The sequence below is a fragment of the Gasterosteus aculeatus genome, chromosome 16, assembly GCF_964276395.1.
Source record: "Gasterosteus aculeatus chromosome 16, fGasAcu3.hap1.1, whole genome shotgun sequence".
Classification (NCBI taxonomy): Eukaryota; Metazoa; Chordata; class Actinopteri; order Perciformes; family Gasterosteidae; genus Gasterosteus; species Gasterosteus aculeatus.
This window is the reverse complement of record NC_135704.1, coordinates 20,195,814-20,214,354: the sequence shown is the minus strand read 5'-3', so window position 1 is coordinate 20,214,354 and position 18,541 is coordinate 20,195,814. Positions and strand designations below refer to the sequence as shown.

The following is an 18,541-nucleotide window of genomic DNA, read 5'->3' as shown; positions in this document are numbered from 1 at the left end:
TCAGAGTTTCTGACACACACACGTCGCCGTTCCAAAGGATACAAGGTCAACTCAAATTTCCGACTCAATAACATTTTTCTTTTGGTGTTCAGTGAATTAGGTTGTAAACCTTTAAAGACAAAACAGAAATTACCTTTTAAAATTAAACATTTCAAATTAATTTCAAATGTATTTAAACATCTTATACTTTTCTTTTCATTCATTTTTTTCAAACTCAAAATGAAATATTTCAGCACAAATCCTTTAACACAAAATCTCTAATCAATGTCACTCATCCTCAACAAACCGACTAACAAAGGCATCGAGCATTAGTTATTAGATTGATATTTAGCAATGTGCCTCTCTGTTGCAGGTGCAAAGTGTTCTGTCAGACAGCTAGGCTTGAACTAATCTTTTGAGTGAGAATGATCTTCAGGACAAATGGAATGAAGTTTGGGTTTTAGTGAGGGAGCTACCAGCCAAACCAAACAGAGCCCACCCCCCATGTGCGCCATGCCATGGAGAAAACCTCTATAAGCTGCTGATTGTGTCTCCAGGCCGAGGGAGGGGGACGAGCCGGGGCCGTGGCCAAAGTGATGGCCGCCGTGGACCTAGCTCGCGTCCGGCTGCCGCTGCATGGGGAGGGTGGTCGGGCTGAAGAAGACGTAGAAGCCGAATTCAGACAGCAGGCCACACAACAGCCAGGAGCCGGCTGGACCGCTGCTCACACGTTCTTACCTGAACCCACCCCCCCACTGCCTCAGGTCAGCTGGGCCTCTGGAGCAGAAACTAAAGACACAGCACCAGATTATGAGATCGGCTCTGTTGGTCGGACGCTGGTTTGTTCGTCTTAACCTGCTGAGAAATTTTAAATGTTTCAGAGAAGCTATTTTATAATCCTCTTTAACATGCTCTTAAATTGGGTCAGGGTTAGCCTTAACCCCGAGGCTGAAGCTAACAGTGTTCATCAACACCAGTTGAAGGTATGGAAGGGTAAAGTGTAAACAATGTGGAGATTAATTAATTAATTACTGATTTAGTAGCTACTGTTAGTAAGCTGTGACTGGACGGCTGCTGTTTAACGGAGGGGTTTAACGAACGGTTATTTGGTTATATGTCTGACCTATGCAAACTTTAATATTATATTAAATAATATCAAAAAAATAAATAAGGTAGCAATGTTTTTCTCCAACTCCTTATTCTATAAGCGCAGTTCCAAAACCACTAATAGATCTGCCCTTATTTAAAACTCTTACTTTTTTCTTTTTTTTTACTTACTCTTTAGTGACAGGATCCTCCCTGTTCCTTTTATACCTTTAATACACGCCTCCATGTGGTGCTGACCCGGTGTGCCTGTTCCCTTTGGTTGGTTAGGTCTCCATCGCCGGCTCAGTTATCAAACCGCCAATGAAGAATCATGACCTGACCTGACCAAAAGATGATTCCTAACCACAAATAATACCCTTTTAGCACAATAAATATAATAATATTATAATCTTCCTTTTCACCAGAGCTTGAATCCTTTTATTTGGACTGACCCTTTTGATAAAAGTTCCATGGCCTCCGCCATCAGCCTGGTTTAGAGTCAGGTTTTGATTTCATTTCTCTCTAAAAAAAACCATCCCACGGATGACCTAATTCTAACCTCTTGAGCCCATCGAGCCTTCCTCTAATCCCACCATATCTGTCATCTAGTCTGTGTTTAACGTCTCCAACCAGTCTGGGGTCTTGTCCCATGTGTTTGTACAGAGTGCTAACCACACTATGACTCTTCCTCAGGTGATCGAGGCAGCAGCCGTACCTTCTGCAGAAGGAGCCGTGACTCCGGCCACGCTGTTGTCGGTAAGAGGACTAGTTTCCCCCTAACCCGCTAAATGTACTCATGGCCCTTTGGGAAGATAACTTCTCCTAAACGCTGTTTTGTGTGCAGGGTTTGAAGAACACAAACGTGACAGAGGGCGAGTCGGTGACCCTGGAATGTCAGATCAGCGGTCATCCTGAGCCTGCCATAATGTGGTTCAGAGAGGACTACAAGATTGAGAGCTCCATCGACTTCCAGATCAGCTACGTGAGCGGGTTCGCCCGGCTGGTAATCCGCGAGGCCTTCGCCGAAGACAGCGGACGCTTCACCTGCACCGCCACCAGCGAGGCGGGAACCGTCAGCACCTCCTGCTACCTGCTGGTCCAGGGTCAGTACATCTAGCCAGACAGAAAGGCAGTCATTCACCGATAATTAATAGTTATTGAGTCCAGTAAGACCTTTCTATTGTGCTCTGACTGTCCAGGTCTCTTTTGTTGCTATGCTAGATCTGATCTTTCTGTAAAGACAGTAATGTCTGTCTTTCTTCTTCAGTGTCTGAGGACATCGACAGCAGAGAGGAGATCGCTGTCGTCTCCAAACAAGATGAAGTGGCTGAGAAACTGTGAGTCAATCAGGCCTGTATAAATTTTGCAAGAATGGATATGTTTGGATTTATTCATTCTTAACATAGTCTCAGTGAATGTAAACTCAAGAGTCTAAAGACTTGTGCATTGTAGCTTGGTGATTCTAAAAGACTAGATGTTTATTTTCAGAGTAACCGAACAAAGGGAAGAGGAGACCATGTCTCCGGTGAGCGGGGCTGAGCCCGACACCGAGGCCACCGCACCCTTCTTCATCAGCAAGCCCACCGTCCAGAAGCTGGTGGAAGGAGGAAGTGTCTTGTTTGAATGCCAGGTTGGGGGAAGCCCCAAACCTCACATCATCTGGAAGAAAAGCGGCATACCGCTCACTACCGGATACAGGTATGTAATGCCTTCAAACAGCACCAGCCAGGTTTTCATGGTCCCAAGAGGAACATCAATATTTGATTTATTAATGATTCTGCACATTTGCTTTTCAACTGTAAATTGACAGTGTGGAGCAAGATTAAACTTCTTCAAGTGACCTGAAAGGGAAACCACTGTTCCTTTATGGTGCCAATAGTATGACATATTAATCCATTGTAACCCATATTGTGATAGCATTCCCTCTCCTATTGCTGCTAGACCTGTGATTTTCTCTTGATTGATCCTCAAGACAAATGTTACATGATAACCCTGTAAGGGAAGATAAAATGTTTGAGTGTTGACTGAAATGAACTCTGCACAACATCTTTGTGTTGCCTTTAAGATCCTATTTCTTCCTCATGGTCCTTCAGATACAAAGTGACTTACAAGAAGGAGACAGGAGAATGTAAGTTAGAGATCTCCATGACTTTCGCTGATGACGCTGGAGAATACTCTGTTTTTGTCAAGAACCAGCTTGGAGAGGTCTCGGCCTCCTCCAGTCTGCTGGACGAAGGTACCTAGACATCTCCATAGATGAACTCCATACGCATGTCCATATGCATGAACATCGTGGACAGTCTTCCCTTTCTGATGTCAGTGTGGATCCAGTCAAAGAAGAAGGATGTTTGAGCCTACGTTATATTAAATGCTTTGTTTGGCCGACAGATGAATACGAAGTCTACATAAAGAAACAGGAAGCAACCTTTAAGCCCGAAGTGACAGACACGGCAGTAGGAGACATTCCTCCTAATGTCGTTACGACTATGAAGCAAATGACAACCACCGTCATTTCTGGACAGGTACGAGATCATTATCCAGGGACACACTTTGTATAGATGTCATGTTATCAGGGTTGAGCTGTTGATTTACGGTTAAAACAATTAAGTTACTACCATTGAACTCCTTGAGTTGAATTGAGATTACCATTGAGTACCTGAACATTTCAAGTCATATCTAATGTCTCATTTCAATTGCAGGAATTCCATCTTTCTACCATTGAGCAGAGGATCTTGCATGAGTATGAGCTCTGCATTATGAGGTTTACATACAGAGAGCTAGTAACAGAGGACGGGGAGTTGATGGTGACTGCTTCCCCCGCCGAGGCTGTGATGCCCACCTTTGACACGCTCGTCAAAAACTACCGGATCATGGAGGGGATGGGTGTAACTTTTCACTGCAAGATGGCTGGAACACCACTCCCCAAGGTGCTTCATTTTTAAAGATTGAACTTAGAAATTGTTCATGTGTATCCAGAGCGGCCTGATAATGACTATATGTCTTCTCATAGATTGCTTGGTACAAAGACGGCCAACGCATCAGAGCCGGCGACCGTTACCACATGGAGGTCCTTCAGGATGGCCGAGCCAGCCTCCGCCTGCCCGTGGTGCTGCCAGAGGATGAGGGCGTGTACACCGCCTTCGCCACCAACATGAAGGGAAACGCCGTCAGCTCCGGGAAGCTCTACGTGGAGCCGTCCGGCGCCGTGATTCCTCAGAGATACACACCGCAGCCGGCAATGCAGAGGATCAGGTGAGGATCAGGCTTTGGCCTGGAGCCTCCCCTGTGCTCAACAGTTGCTTTTAGACCTCAATACTGACGACTGTGTTTCTCAGATCCACCTCTCCTCGCTCTCTGAGCCGCTCACCTGGACGTTCCTCCAGTCGTTCCCCCGGACGCTCTCCGGCCCGCCGACTGGAAGAGACGGACGAGGCTCAGCTGGAAAGACTCTACAAGCCTGTGTTTGTCATGAAGCCTTCCTCGTGCAAATGCTCCGAGGGGCAAACCGCCAGATTCGACCTGAAGGTCGTTGGCAGACCAATGCCTGACACATACTGGTTCCATAATGGTGAGTACAACATAGTAGCTATTCATTAAGGTGGTGCAAGAGAAATGTTGGCCTCAGAATAAAGAAATTCTGCACATCACCTCCTAAGGACAACAAGTTGTTAGCGATTACACCCACAAGATTGTGGTCAAAGAGGACGGCACCCAGTCCCTGATCATCGTCCCCGCCCTGCCACAAGACTCTGGAGAGTGGACGGTCATCGCTCAGAACCGAGCGGGACGGGCTTCGGTCTCGGTAACTCTTACAGTTGATGGTACGACAACTCACCATGGACTTTAGGTGAACACTTGTACTAATAAACACACATTGACTTTGTGGTTTTCATTTCTTTTCATTATTTTTCAGCAAAAGAAACCTTGGTGCGGCCACAGTTCATTGAGAAGCTGAAGAACATCAGTGTGAAGCAGGGAACTCTGGTTGAACTGGCTGTCAGAGCCATTGGAAACCCGCTTCCTGACATTGTGTGGCTGAAAAACAGTGATATCATCTCCCCACACAAGCACCCACACATCAGGCATGTTTCCATCCGGCCTATCAGTATTTATTATTTGTTTCCCTGTCTCATATTACTCATATTACAGCAAACTCAGTTATTTTGTATTTTTAATTAAATCACATCCAATTTTTAGAATACATAAGATCAAAAAATGTCCATTACAAGTAAAAATTCAAATATTGAACATATGACAAATCCATCTTTCAGAGTTGAAGGAACAAGAGGAGAGGCCAAATTCCAGATTCCCTCGACAACTGGCTCAGACAGTGCCTGGTACACTGCAACAGCCATCAACAAGGCCGGCAGAGACACCACACGCTGCAGAGTCAACGTAGAGGTGGACTTTGTTGAACCTGAACCAGAGAGGAAGCTCATCATCCCCAAAGGAACTTACAAAGCCAAGGACATCGCCCCTCCCGAGCTGGAGCCCCTTCATCTGCGCTACGGCCAGGACCAGTGGGAGGAGGGCGACCTCTACGACAAAGAGAAGCAGCAGAAACCACAGTTCAGGAAGAAGCTGACCTCCATTAGAATGAAGCGTTGTGGTCCGGCTCACTTCGAGTGTAGACTGACCCCAATCGGTGACCCCACCATGGTGGTGGAGTGGCTGCACGACGGCAAACCCCTGGAAGCCGCCAACAGGCTGCGCATGGTCAATGAATTTGGCTACTGCAGCCTGGACTACGAAGCAGCTTACGCAAGAGACAGCGGCGTCGTCACCTGCAGAGCCACCAACAAGTACGGAGTCGACCAGACCTCGGCCACCTTGGTGGTCAAGGACGAGAAGGGTCTGGTCGAGGAAACGCAGCTTCCCGATGGCAGGAAGGGAGCACACCGGATCGACGAGATTGAACGCATGGCTCATGAGGGAGGACCCTATGGAGTCACTGCTGAGGAAGATACAGATAAAATGAAACCTGAGATCGTGCTCCTTCCCGAACCAGCCAGAGTGCTGGAAGGTGACACAGCGCGATTCCGCTGCAGAGTGACCGGCTATCCGGCCCCCAAGGTTAACTGGTACATCAACGGACAACTGATCCGCAAGAGCAAGAGATACAGACTTCGGTACGACGGCATTTACTACCTGGAGATCATTGAAATCAAATCCTATGATTCAGGAGAGGTTAGATTAGTGGCCGAGAACAACCTGGGATCGGCTGAACACACCGTGAAGCTGGAGATTCAGCAGAAAGAGGATTTCAGGACTCATCTGCGCCGTGCCCCCGAGGGTAAGGCAGCCGATGCAGCTCCCGAACCAGGAAAGGTACAATTTGACGTAGTGAAGTCTGAGACCCCTGCAGATGACTCTCAGCTAAAAGAGGTGGTCAAGCTGAAAAAGGCTCACAGAATCGTCCGCGAGAAAGCCACGGAGGAGTCAGAGGAGCTGAGGGGCAAGTTCAAGCGTAGGACAGAGGAAGGCTACTACGAGTCCATCACTGCCGTGGAACTCAAGTCACGTAAAAAGGACGAGTCCTACGAGGGACTGCTGAAGAAAACCAAAGAGGAGCTGCTTCACCGGGCCATGGCTAAGGAGGAGGCTGAAAAGAAAAAGGAAGAGGAAAGGAAGCTCACAGCTAAAGCTCCAAAACCAGAGAGAGTCAAGCTCTCAGCCAGCATGGAAGCTCCCAAGATCCTGGAGCGAATCACCAGCCAGACAGTCGCACAGGGCGACGAAGTCAAGTTCAGGGTCAGGGTTGTCGGCAGACCAGAACCTGAGTGCCAGTGGTTCAAAAATGGTGTTCTGCTTGAGAAGTCTGATCGCATTAATTGGTTCTGGCCCGAAGATCATGTGTGCGAACTGGTTATCAGAGACGTCAGAGCCGAGGATTCAGCTAGCGTCATGGTTAAAGCAACCAGCACTGCCGGAGAGACTTCCAGCCATGCTTTCCTGCTGGTGCAAGGTAACAAACCTGGACTTCCAGCAATGTCCTTGTAACTCTACGCTTGAATTCTATGTTTTGTAAAAAATTTGATGTTATTGTTGCAGCCAAGACGGTCATCTCCTTCACGCAGAAACTAGAGGAGATCAATGCAAAAGAGAAGGACACAACTGCCACCTTTGAGTGTGAAACCAACGAGCCTTTTGTCAAGGTCAAATGGCTGAAGAACAACGTGGAGATCTTCACCGGAGACAAATACAGGATGCACTCGGACAGAAAGGTCCACTTCCTCTCCGTGCTGATGATTGACATGAGGGATGATGCAGAATTTACCTGCAAGGTGGTAGACGAGGACATCAGCACTACGGCAAAGCTCAACGTGGAAGGTGGGGCGACTCAGTAAAAGATGACTATACCCAAACCTTAATTTTGCTTCACGGATGAAGGACACATGCGCAAACACGTATCTGTACACTTGCTGCTAGCTTTGAATTGGTCCTTTGCATTCTGAGGTTGAGTCAGATATACACTTTAAAAGCTTCTTCTTAGGCATAGTTGAAAAATATGCAACCATTTGGTTATATACATCAACACCAAGCTTTCATCTCTTTTTACAGTGAACACACACACACATTATTAAAACACCACTGATAGACAATCATAAAGGTGAACTGTAATAAAGATGATCTTCTCCGTGGTGCATTTGCTCAGGTTGGATGAGGCATTCTCCAAGTGTGAGATGATTAATCCTTAAACAGTAATGTAAGAGCTACATTATGTCGTAAACAGGAGCTCCTCTGGAGATCCTGAAGCAGCTGGAGAGCACCGAGGTTCCCGAGACCTACTCTGGGGAATTTGAGTGTGTTGTGTCCCGAGAGGACGCAGAAGGCAGCTGGTTCCTTGGAGAGAAGCTGCTCTCTCCCAGCAGCAAGTATGTCATCTCTTCCCGCCGTGGAAGATATTCCCTGTCCGTCAAGGACGTCAAGAAGGAGGACCAGGGAAAGTACACCTTCAAAGTGGGCAGTTTCAAGACAAGTGCATTGCTGAAGATGAAATGTGAGTGATCCTTAGTCTTAAATCTTAAAGTTCCATAGTTTTGTGTTAAGTTTGCAGCTTTAACCGTCAAGCAGACTAAAAATGAAAATACATTTCTGGTCAGATTTCCATACAATCAGAGTTCATGATCCCCAGAAGTAGGTGTAGGTGAACATTTAGGAAAACCCTCATGCCAAATGTTTCACTTAAAAGTTTGAACATTTCTTTTTTAATTAAACCTCATAAATAATGGAAAAACGTACATAAATCTTCTTTATATTGTATTTTTCTATCCAATAATTTCATATATTGGTGTGTGAGGACTACTATTGCTTATACGGAGCTCCAGTGTGACCTTTTTTCTGGTTCTTTCAGTGCGTCCCGTGACCTTGATGCAGCCTTTGACTGATTTGACCGTCTGCGAGGGCGACATCGCTCAACTGGAGATCAAGTTCTCCCAGGAGAATGTTGAAGGAACCTGGATGAGGAACGACCAGCCGCTCATAGCCTCCAACCGGGTGCACATTGTTATCGACAGACAGGCCCACAAACTTCTGATTGAAGACACCAACAAGGATGACGCCGGCATATACTCCTTTGTGGTTCCCGCTCAGTCAATCTCAACCTCTGCAAAGCTGCTCATTCAGAGTAAGGCTCCGTACATGTCTTCTTTTTAGAACAACTTTGTGTTCCTAACCAAAGTGTTATATAAAGTGTTTGTCCCTTGTGGTAGCCATCGGCATCTTGATCCCACTGAAGGACACAAGCGCAGTTGAGGGCACCAAAGCTGTTATAGAGGCCAAGATCTCCGCCCAAGACGTCATGTCGGTCAAATGGTTCCACAACGATGAGCAGCTGAAGGCCAGCGACCGAGTGCAGATGGTGGCAAAGGGAGCCAAGCAGCGCCTGGTCTTCAACAGGACCTACGCTTCAGACGAGGGGCAGTACAAACTGGTGGTCGGCCTTGCTGAAACCAGCTGCAGACTTGCTGTTCAGAGTAAGAATGTGTCACTACTTACAGCCTACATACATAGTACGATGACTACACAAACAGAATCATGCATCGCTTCATTCAATTAGTATGTATGAGAATTATAGGATGGCATTAATAAAGTGAGTAACGCAGTTTCTGCTACGTTGAAAAGATACCAAAAAAGAAAGAAGATCTCGTCCGTCTCTTCCAGTCGGCGGGCCGGAGATCTGTTTAGATTGATGCTAAATTCAAAAGAGAATATTTAATCGGGAAACCACAGTGTAGAGGAGCAGGAAATTGAATCCTAGTACCTACTTTGAGTTTCTCTGCAGGATCGTTCAGCAGTGGAATATCCTAAAAAGGATGATCTTATCTTGTATTATATATTTCCTAATGAAGACTACAATAATACATGAAAGACATTTGGTGCCAGTTATAACACTCTGCTTCAAGAGGGACTTCCATACAGACAGAGAAGAGTGAAATAAGACCTTGAAGCCTTGTTCTGAAGAAAGAACTTTACTGATTAAATAGATTTGTCCTACCTGGACAGTTAGCATAGAAGAAACAGTTGATCTCACTCAAACAGCACCATTGGCAAACAATAACCACTCTTTGTGACCACTTACGTTAAGCATCATAAATGTGAAAGAGGACTGGTTGAGCATTAGTCACATGAACTGACTCTTCTTCTGTCTCTCAGCGGTCCAGATTGTGAAATCCATCGAGGACAAGGAGTGCTCCGAGTCTGAGAACATCACCTTTGACGTTGAGATTTCTCACCCCGGCATCGACGCATTCTGGACCTTCAACAGGCAGCCGATCAAAGCTGGCGGAAAATACAAGATGGAGTCTAAGAACAAGTTCCACAAGCTGACCGTGATGAACACAATGAAGGACGAAGAGGGCGAGTACATGTTCGCCGCCGGTGAGAAGATGTGCAGCGCTTCACTCACCGTATCAGGTAAGCTGGACTGTGCATTAAGGTTGACTTCTTGTAGCAATCAACACACCGCTGAGTGGATCAGCATTAACTGACTGGAACTACTTCCTGTCACTAGGTGGCGCTATCAAGAAGCCATTGCATGACTTGGTGGTGGCCGACTCGCAGACCTCTGTGTTTGAGTGTGAGGTCGCGAACCCCTCCGCCGAGGGCAAGTGGCTGAAGGACGGCCACCCAGTGGACTACAACGAGAACACACTGAGTGAGGTGAACGGGGCCGCCAGGCGCCTCGTCATCGTGATCACCAAGGCCACAGACGTGGGGGAGTACACCTACCAGGTCGCCACTTCCAAGACCTCCGCCACCCTGAGGGTGGAGGGTAAGTCCCGCTTCTATGAGAACAAAAGCAACATCAAACATCTAGTTGGTGATAAAGGTGCTGTTGTTGAGCAGACAGTTGAGGAACTCACTTAGATTTGTGTACTTATTAGTACCTATGTATATGTAGTATTTTAAGCAATACAATGGATCAACACATAAATAAAGATAAAAAATAAGCTGCTGCTTGTTATGACAGCTGAGTTTACATTCACCTCACAGCATCAAGTTGACACGGACAAACACAAATGAATAATTTCTTTCACGAATTAAAGTTTAAGAAGTGAGTTCTTAATTCATCCACGTCATTAACATACCTCATACGTGTCTGCTCAGATTGGAGATTTTCTTCAACAATGGATTCTCTCTCTCTCCCTGAGTTTTTCCCGCGGTTGTCTCTCTTTATAACTCTTCTTCTGTCGCTAACTTTGGGATAAAGAGGATATCTATGCAGTGAATAGCGTTACGGATGCGCTCCTTAGCCCCATCTACCGTTGGGGAACCAAGGCATCTCGGCCCAAAATCCGATTTTTTTTTTTCCGTGAGAAATTGGATGTGAGGCGTGAGTGCGTGTGAAAACATGCAAAAGTGTGTGTCACACGGCGAAACCGTGAGAGTTGGCAGCTTTGTATTTGCATACGTACTTTAAAGGTGTATGTTTATTGTTCTGAGGAACGGTTAGCTCATCAGCAGGTAAATAATGAGATATTTATCAAACATATCTCCCAAAATGTTTGTATATCTTCAAGATGCTTAAATGCAAATTAAATGAATCTTTTTCAAATCTGATCTGATATTTGTCAAATACCTCTCCATAGCGATGGCTGCGTACAGGTGATAAAGAGACAAAGAACCAAACCCTGGGTTAACAACTATGTTGGTCTCTGCAGCTGTGAAGATCAAGAAGACCCTGAAAAACCTGAACGTGGTGGAGACTCAGGACGCCGTGTTCAGCCTGGAGCTGACCCACAAGGACGTGAAAGGGGCGCAGTGGATCAGGAACGGCATTGAGATGCATTCCAGCGATAAATTGGAGATCATAAGCGAAGGCACAGTCCACACCCTGAAAATCAAGAACTGCAGCACACAGGACGAGTCTGTTTATTCCTTCAAGCTGGGAAAACTGTCTGCAAATGCCAGGCTGAACGTAGAAAGTGAGCGACTGCTGATTCTTTCACTATTCCAAAGTAAATACATCAACACAGGAAAATCTTAACTGTACAGCACTTTTCCCACAGCCATCACGATCCTGAAGAAGCCAAAGGACGTGACGTCGCTGCTAGGTGCGACTGCCGTGTTTGAGGTGGGGATTTCTGAGGACGACATCCCTGTGAAGTGGATGTTCAACAAGGCGGAGCTGAGGCCCAACGGCAGCTACAGGATGCTCTCCGAGAAGAAGAGCCACAAGCTCATTGTCCAGGACGTGGACGGCAGCAAAGAGGGGGAGTACACAGTGGTGGTGGGCCACCTCCAGTGCAGCGCCAGCCTCATCGTGGAGTGTAAGTGTTCATTAGCGCAGCACTGCACACTGGAATAGAAGCTCAAATTGTGATTGCGTGTCACATTAACACGGAAGGATGTATATTGAACGCGTTCAAAGATGCTTTTCGTCAGGTAGCTGGATGAACCGTGTTGACACTGACTTCTTCTCTTCAGCCCTGCGTGTCACCAAACCCCTGAAGAGCGTCCAGCTCCCAGAGACCCAGGTGGCCACGTTGGAGTGCGAGGTTTCTCACTTCAACGTACCTTCCACCTGGCTGAGAGACGGCGTGGAGATTGAGATGAGCGAGAAGTTTAGGATCGTAGTTCAGGGGAAACTTCACCAGCTGAAGATCATGAACACCAGCAGAGATGACTCTGCAGAGTACACCTTCGTCTGTGGGAACGACCGAGTGTCAGCAACACTCACCGTCAGCCGTAAGCTCCTCTCCTTATCTGCCATCACTGATGGCAACACCAGTTTCATTGTGATGAATGGAATCGCTTTCCCACAGTATTTCCAGTGGAATGTTAGCAATTGTCATGTTTTGTTGTTGTTTTCCAGCCATCCTCATCACAACGATGCTGCAAGACATGAATGCTCAGGAAAAAGACACTGTCACATTTGAGGTGAACGTCAACTACGAGGGAATCACATACAAATGGCTGAAGAACGGCGTGGAGATCCGGTCCACAGACCGATGCCAGGCTCGCTGCAAACAGCTGAGTCACACTCTGAGCATCAGGAACGTTCACTTTGGAGACAGCGCCATGTACACCTTCATGTCCGGTTCAGCAGTCGCTACGGCCAAACTCCACGTGGAGGGTAAGACTTGAACCAGCTGTATTCCTTTTAGCTCAGGTGGACAAGCAGACCCTTCCCGATGACCTCTAAACTCAGAAACCCTTAGAATGCCCCCTATTACCAGTAGAACGTGTTGAAGAGTAAAATCTCACCTTATCTCAACAAACCCTTTCGTTTTTTTCAGCCCGAGTGGTTGAATTCACCAAACAACTGAAGGACCTAAAAATCACGGAGAAGAAGAGAGCAACCTTTGAATGTGAGGTTTCTGAACCGAACATTCAGGTGATATGGATGAAGGACATTCACGAGCTGGAGATGTGTGACAGGTAGTGCAGCTCGTATTAACTTAAAGTACCCTTAAGAATTATACCGATAAATAAAGACAACAGATAAATCAATTAAATGTCTTCATCAACCTTCTATGTTCTCTTCTGTTTTCTTCAGATATAAAATGACCTCAGATAAGTATGTGCACCAGTTGATTCTACCATCGGTCCGCCTGTCGGATGCCGGAGAATACTCCGTCGTGGCTGGGTCAAGCATGTCCAAGGCCAATCTAGGAGTGGAAGGACGAGACATCAAGATCTCAGAGCCTCCTAGCCGGGACATCACGGTGAGTGATTATCCAGACACAAAGATTACCCTTAGTTTGAACCAAGGGCTACAAATGATCACAGATTTCTCCCCATGAACCACAGAAGTGCTTTGCATTGTTTTCAGTATTTCTGATGTTTGATTTACCCTTTAAAAGTTTAAATACGACGTGGCGCAGGGGTAGAGAGGGGGCGCTGCGAACCGCAAGGTTGGTGGTTCAAGTCTTGGCTGCCCCATGTCCCATGTCGAAGTGTCCCTGAGCAAGACACCTAACCCCTAATTGCTCCCCAGGCAAAAATGTAAAAATGCCATGGGTTAAAAATGTAATGTAAGTCGCTTTGGATAAAAGCGTCTGCTAAATGACCTGTAATGTAATGTAATGTAAATAACACATTTAACCCATTAAAAATCTGATTAAAGTTCTAGAATTCTAGAATTATTGTTCCTGGTATTTAACTGTACCTCTTGGCAGGTTGTTGAGAAACAAAGAGCCACCTTTGAGTTTGACGTGAACGAGGACGAGGTGGAGGGCCGCTGGCTGAGGAATGGGTCTGAGATCCAGTTATCGGCAGAGGAGAGGTTCAACTACGTCACCATCAGGAAACTGCACCGTCTTACCATCACCGAGACCTACCGGAGCGACGCCGGCGAGTACACCTTCATTGCCGGCAAGAACCGGAGCACCGTGAACCTCCTCGTCAGACGTAAGCAATAAGCCGAGCGGCCGGTCCGTTCTTCTTTTCGGTATCCATTTCATCGGAGTCTTAAACAGTAATTGGATGCTTATTAGTTGTAACATGTGTTTGTATCCAAGAATAATGCACCAGACGAATGAGTTGACAAATAAAGCTAAACATTGTAGGAATCAATCCTGCCGTTTGTAAACCAGCCGATGCAGATATGAACATTTAAAGCAACATTCTAATCTCTTTCTCCTCTGCCTTCAGTACCAGAGGCACCACAGATTGTCCGTCAGATTCAGGCCCAGTCGGTGACTTCGGGTCGATCGGTTCGCTTTTCGGTGGAGGTGAGCGGCCTCCCAAGGCCTCAGGTGTCCTGGTACAAAGACTCGCAGGCACTTTCCACCAGCTACAAGTGCAAGTTCCTCCACGATGAGGACGAGCACACGCTGCTGCTGCTTGAGGTTTTCCCCGAGGATGCTGCCGTATACAGCTGCGAGGCCACAAACGACTTTGGAGAGGCGATAAGCTCTGCCCCTCTTACTGTGCAAGGTACCGTTAAACAGATTGTAGGCGATGAGCTCAGATTTTAAGGCCTGTTTCACTTTTTCCTCTCAGGCTTATGTTTATGTAGATTATGTAGCCCAGATTTATTTAAGGTTAGCAACTGGTTTATAAGCTGTTTTTATGAACCAAAGAAAAGATACCGATACGGCCATTGATTGTGTTCTGTTTTTTTTGTCTGTCCAACAGTCCCTGAGGTGGTCGAAACCGCAGCTCGTGTGACTGCTCCGGTCCTCGTCGCTCCCATGCAGGACATCCTGGTCACAGAGGGACAACCTGCCCAGCTCCATTGCACTGTCTCTGGAGAAGGTAGTGAACAGACATTTGCCTTGACTCAGCGATAGTTGATCAGAATCTGAATCTGAATCGGCTTTATTGACCATGTATGTTTACACATTCATGGAATTCGTCTCCGGTTATATGTTGCTTTGAATCGTACATAGATATACAAATAAACAACAGAAATATCAGAAATATGAAAAAAGACAACAAACTAGAACACAAAAGATGATCATAAGCATTTACTAGTATGTACAATATAAATATGTATTGCAAGCTGTGCAATTAGTGCAGATGGAGGTATATGGGAGTTGTGGTACCAATGGTGGCGACAACCCTGAGTTTACCTCTTTGCCTCCAGATCTCCAGATTTCTTGGTACCATGGCGACAAAGAAGTCCGACAGTCAAACGCGTTCAGGATGTCTCGCTATGGCGAAACCTGCCAGCTGGACCTTTCCAGAGTTCTCCCGGACCACGATGGAGACTACTCGTGTGTGGCCACAAATTCAGCAGGAATGGTCACATGCTCTGCCACTTTGAATATCGACGGTGAGTAATTCAGAGATGGGACAAGACCATTAACAGCTAAACACCTGACATGTTGATCTACATTGAGGCGATAAAAACAAAACTGCTTCAGTGTCCATTTTCATTGGAAAAATAACCTGGAATTTTGCTTTAGCCATCCCGCTAACGGTATAACCGACTGATTTTACCCCAGAGATGCTAATGAAAACATCTCCAGGGATAGAGCCCAACACAACCTGTCAAATATAAAAAGAAGCATGTTCCAAAATAACTCAAAGAAGCAGCATTGCTGATGGGGCACTGGCGATCTTTCAGGCCTTTGTGTTCATCTGCTGCTGCTCAACTTTTAAGATTTGTCCTATTGTGCCCTTCAATTACATAGTCTGATCATAAGAAATTATGTCAGGGTTTAACCTAACTTAGCTTGGCACAAAGACTGAAAATGGGGAAATTACAGCTTCTTTTAAAACTAAAAGTATAAAAAGGTTTACTCATTTACATACTTAATAAACTCAAGAGCCAATGACATTATGACAGTCATGCTCAACAATGGTAACTATACATGGCAAATATCACTGGTGTAAAATACCATAAACTATTTTAAAAGTTTATTTTGGATATTAAAAATGATTAAAATCCTAAAACTCAAACAATAACGTTTAATTGTATTAGCATCTGATTCTAAAACTCACTGAACAACATCACACTGATGAACTTTATGTGAGGTATTTGAAATATTAAAGTGACGGGTACAGTTACACCGTCTGAGCTGAGAGTTAGAGTTAGCTATTAGCTCATTTACATCTCTGTAAAGTGAAAGAATACGGAACTAATAATGAGACACGTCTCTATATCTAAGTCTTTTTGAGTGTCTTATTTCTGTGCTTCTGTCTCTTAAAATGAAGAGGCTTTTCTTTCACTATGCGTCAACAACATCTTTGAAACTGTCCGTCTTTTGTGTTTAACCAACAGCAGTTTAATTGACTGTTAACATTTTCTGTGAGCATGCAGGAGGTAGCTTTGGGTGGCTTGGGTTACGGCATCCTCATCTCAGGTGTTAATGTTACATGTTCCTTCAGGTGGAGCATGACTCTTCTCTCCCGACATAAAGAGCTCTTATGAAATAAATCTTTATTCCAGAGGAATGCAGCATGGGTCCAAACTGAGCTGAGCTTACATGGAAACATACCTCTAGATCTCGCCAATAATTCATAGCAGATTTCTTTTGAATTTTGGCTCCAGTCAAGCTTGCATGATTGTCATGGGAAACCAGCCACTCTCCTCTAGCTTGCTGATCAGACTGATCCTCAACGGTCCACTCCAGATGCTCTCTTGGCAAACAAGCTGTGAGCTGAAGAAGTCACCAGAATGATGTGTTGACCTAATTATTCTACTCTTTCTTACTGCCCAGATGAAAAAGCCTTAGCTAGTGTGTGGAGCCCTGGGGCTGAGACTAAACTCAGTCATCTGGAGGGTCAGCCTGAGACCTTCAGGTCGGTGTCAGTGGGGCAAACAGAGTTTTCCGAGAGGTCCTCTGTGTCTTGGAGGACGGTTGAGGTTCAGATGGAGAGCGTGAGCTCTGTGAAGACGTGCTCCCAGAGCCACTGCGACCTCAAACCCCCTGCGGGCCCCCAACTGCTGACGGAAATGAGCGATGTCCGAGTGAAAAGCGGCGACAAGGCGGAGTTCAGCTGCTTGTTCAAAGGACAGCCATTCACCGTGGTGGAGTGGGATCATAACGGCCAGAGTCTGGCGGAAACGGACCGGGTGAGGAGTTCCGCCACAGGGGGGCTGTTATCCCTGGTCATCCAGGGAGTTGGTGTGGCGGACCAGGGTGTGTACTGCTGCACTGCCACCAACCGGCATGGCCACAACCGCTCCTCCGCCCAGCTCACCGTTGAAGGTTAATCTTTGTTTTTATCAGTCTGTTTCTCCATCTGGTCCATCCACCTCACCTGCTCTTCCTGCTTCTTCCCTTTCTCTCATACTTAATATGTCCTCATCTTGTAACTCGTTAGAATGTAATGGAATAACACGCAGTAGTCTAGTCGTCTCTCTTCTGCCTTGCTAACCCCATTCCCCCATCCTACTAACCCCTTGAGTGTTGGGAGTCATAGCTTCATTCACTCTGAGCCCTAATTCCTCTCCATAACTTTATCCTCACCCAGCAAAAGAAGCGAATATCAAAGCAGAAACCCCAATCCCTACCGACTCTGTGCCTAAAGTGTGTCAGACAGACAGGGAGACCTCTAGAGGTCCTCCCAACCAAGACCAGCAGGAGCCCACGGAGAAGCCGGGACTGTCGCCTCCATCTTCCCGGAGAACCCACAGCCTCATCAGATACCTTTATTTCCCCGACGTGGTGCCTCATGAGCAGCGAGGTCATTGCCTCTCCGGCTGCCCCGAGTTCCTGGTCAAACTCCCTCCAGAGCTGCTGGTCCGGAGTAGAAACGGCAGCTCCCTGTGTTGCCCAATGAAGGGGGCGCCCAGTCCTTTGGTCATTTGGCTTTACAATCGGTTGAATGTTGTGGATTCCATTACTTACTCTCTGAAACACGACGGCCCCTTGTGCCCCGTAAACGTTAACACTCTGGGATACGGACAAGGGGGCTCTTACTCTTTCAAAAATGTCAGCTCAGCTGTGGATGCTGAGGGCCGCACGGTGACGACAGGTTGGCATCTGCATGCTTCTGGTCATTCTGCTCGCTCGGGCTCGTTCTTACTGCTTTCCCACACAGCCAGCAAAGGCACACTCTTTCAGACAGGGACACGGCTTCTTCCACAGGTTTAACCTCTGCATTTAGGAGGGGACGCTCACCTCTGTGTCCTGCTTTACTGACTAAAAACACTGGAGGAGTTTAAGACAATACTCACACCACGCCGCATCATTTTACAATCAACCAGCGGTGCTGGGTTAGGGTTAGGATTATAAATGTAAAATCCTGGGTTAAAAATACAATCTAAGATGCTTTGGATAAAAGTGTCAGCTAAATGACATGTAATAAAAGGATGCATGTGACAATTCCAGTTAGAAGGAAAAAACTGTCAAAGCAGTTATATGGATGCACGACCTGTCACTGATTCTAACAGTCTTGCACCATATGAAACTCTTGTGCAGTTCTAAGTGTGTTTTTAATTCATAGACGTTTGTGTCTTTATAGTAACGGCAGTGGAGCAGGAACCTCCGACTCAGGTCCAACCGGAAGTGAAAGGTAAATATCTATGTCTATTTCACAGAGAAGTTATTTTATTGTTTTGACTTTGTATTCAAAT

General features: G+C 46.2%; 1 protein-coding gene across 1 annotated transcript in view; it reads left to right on the top strand.

Moving 5' to 3' along the window:
* LOC120834350 (titin) overlaps window positions 1-18,541 on the top strand; it is a 164,468-nt gene that overhangs the window by 9,134 nt on the left and 136,793 nt on the right. Inside the window, 32 exon segments of the mRNA XM_078091003.1 lie at window positions 537-743; window positions 1,759-1,821; window positions 1,910-2,168; window positions 2,333-2,402; window positions 2,554-2,763; window positions 3,159-3,301; window positions 3,454-3,587; window positions 3,765-3,992; window positions 4,076-4,317; window positions 4,401-4,633; window positions 4,722-4,886; window positions 4,979-5,147; window positions 5,337-7,030; window positions 7,117-7,395; window positions 7,799-8,065; window positions 8,420-8,692; window positions 8,778-9,041; window positions 9,721-9,981; window positions 10,079-10,339; window positions 11,229-11,492; window positions 11,577-11,837; window positions 11,995-12,255; window positions 12,383-12,643; window positions 12,807-12,948; window positions 13,067-13,235; window positions 13,689-13,920; window positions 14,164-14,448; window positions 14,650-14,769; window positions 15,101-15,289; window positions 16,680-17,171; window positions 17,437-17,940; window positions 18,430-18,480. Of these exon segments, the coding sequence (XP_077947129.1) occupies window positions 537-743; window positions 1,759-1,821; window positions 1,910-2,168; window positions 2,333-2,402; window positions 2,554-2,763; window positions 3,159-3,301; window positions 3,454-3,587; window positions 3,765-3,992; window positions 4,076-4,317; window positions 4,401-4,633; window positions 4,722-4,886; window positions 4,979-5,147; window positions 5,337-7,030; window positions 7,117-7,395; window positions 7,799-8,065; window positions 8,420-8,692; window positions 8,778-9,041; window positions 9,721-9,981; window positions 10,079-10,339; window positions 11,229-11,492; window positions 11,577-11,837; window positions 11,995-12,255; window positions 12,383-12,643; window positions 12,807-12,948; window positions 13,067-13,235; window positions 13,689-13,920; window positions 14,164-14,448; window positions 14,650-14,769; window positions 15,101-15,289; window positions 16,680-17,171; window positions 17,437-17,940; window positions 18,430-18,480 (8,653 nt within the window).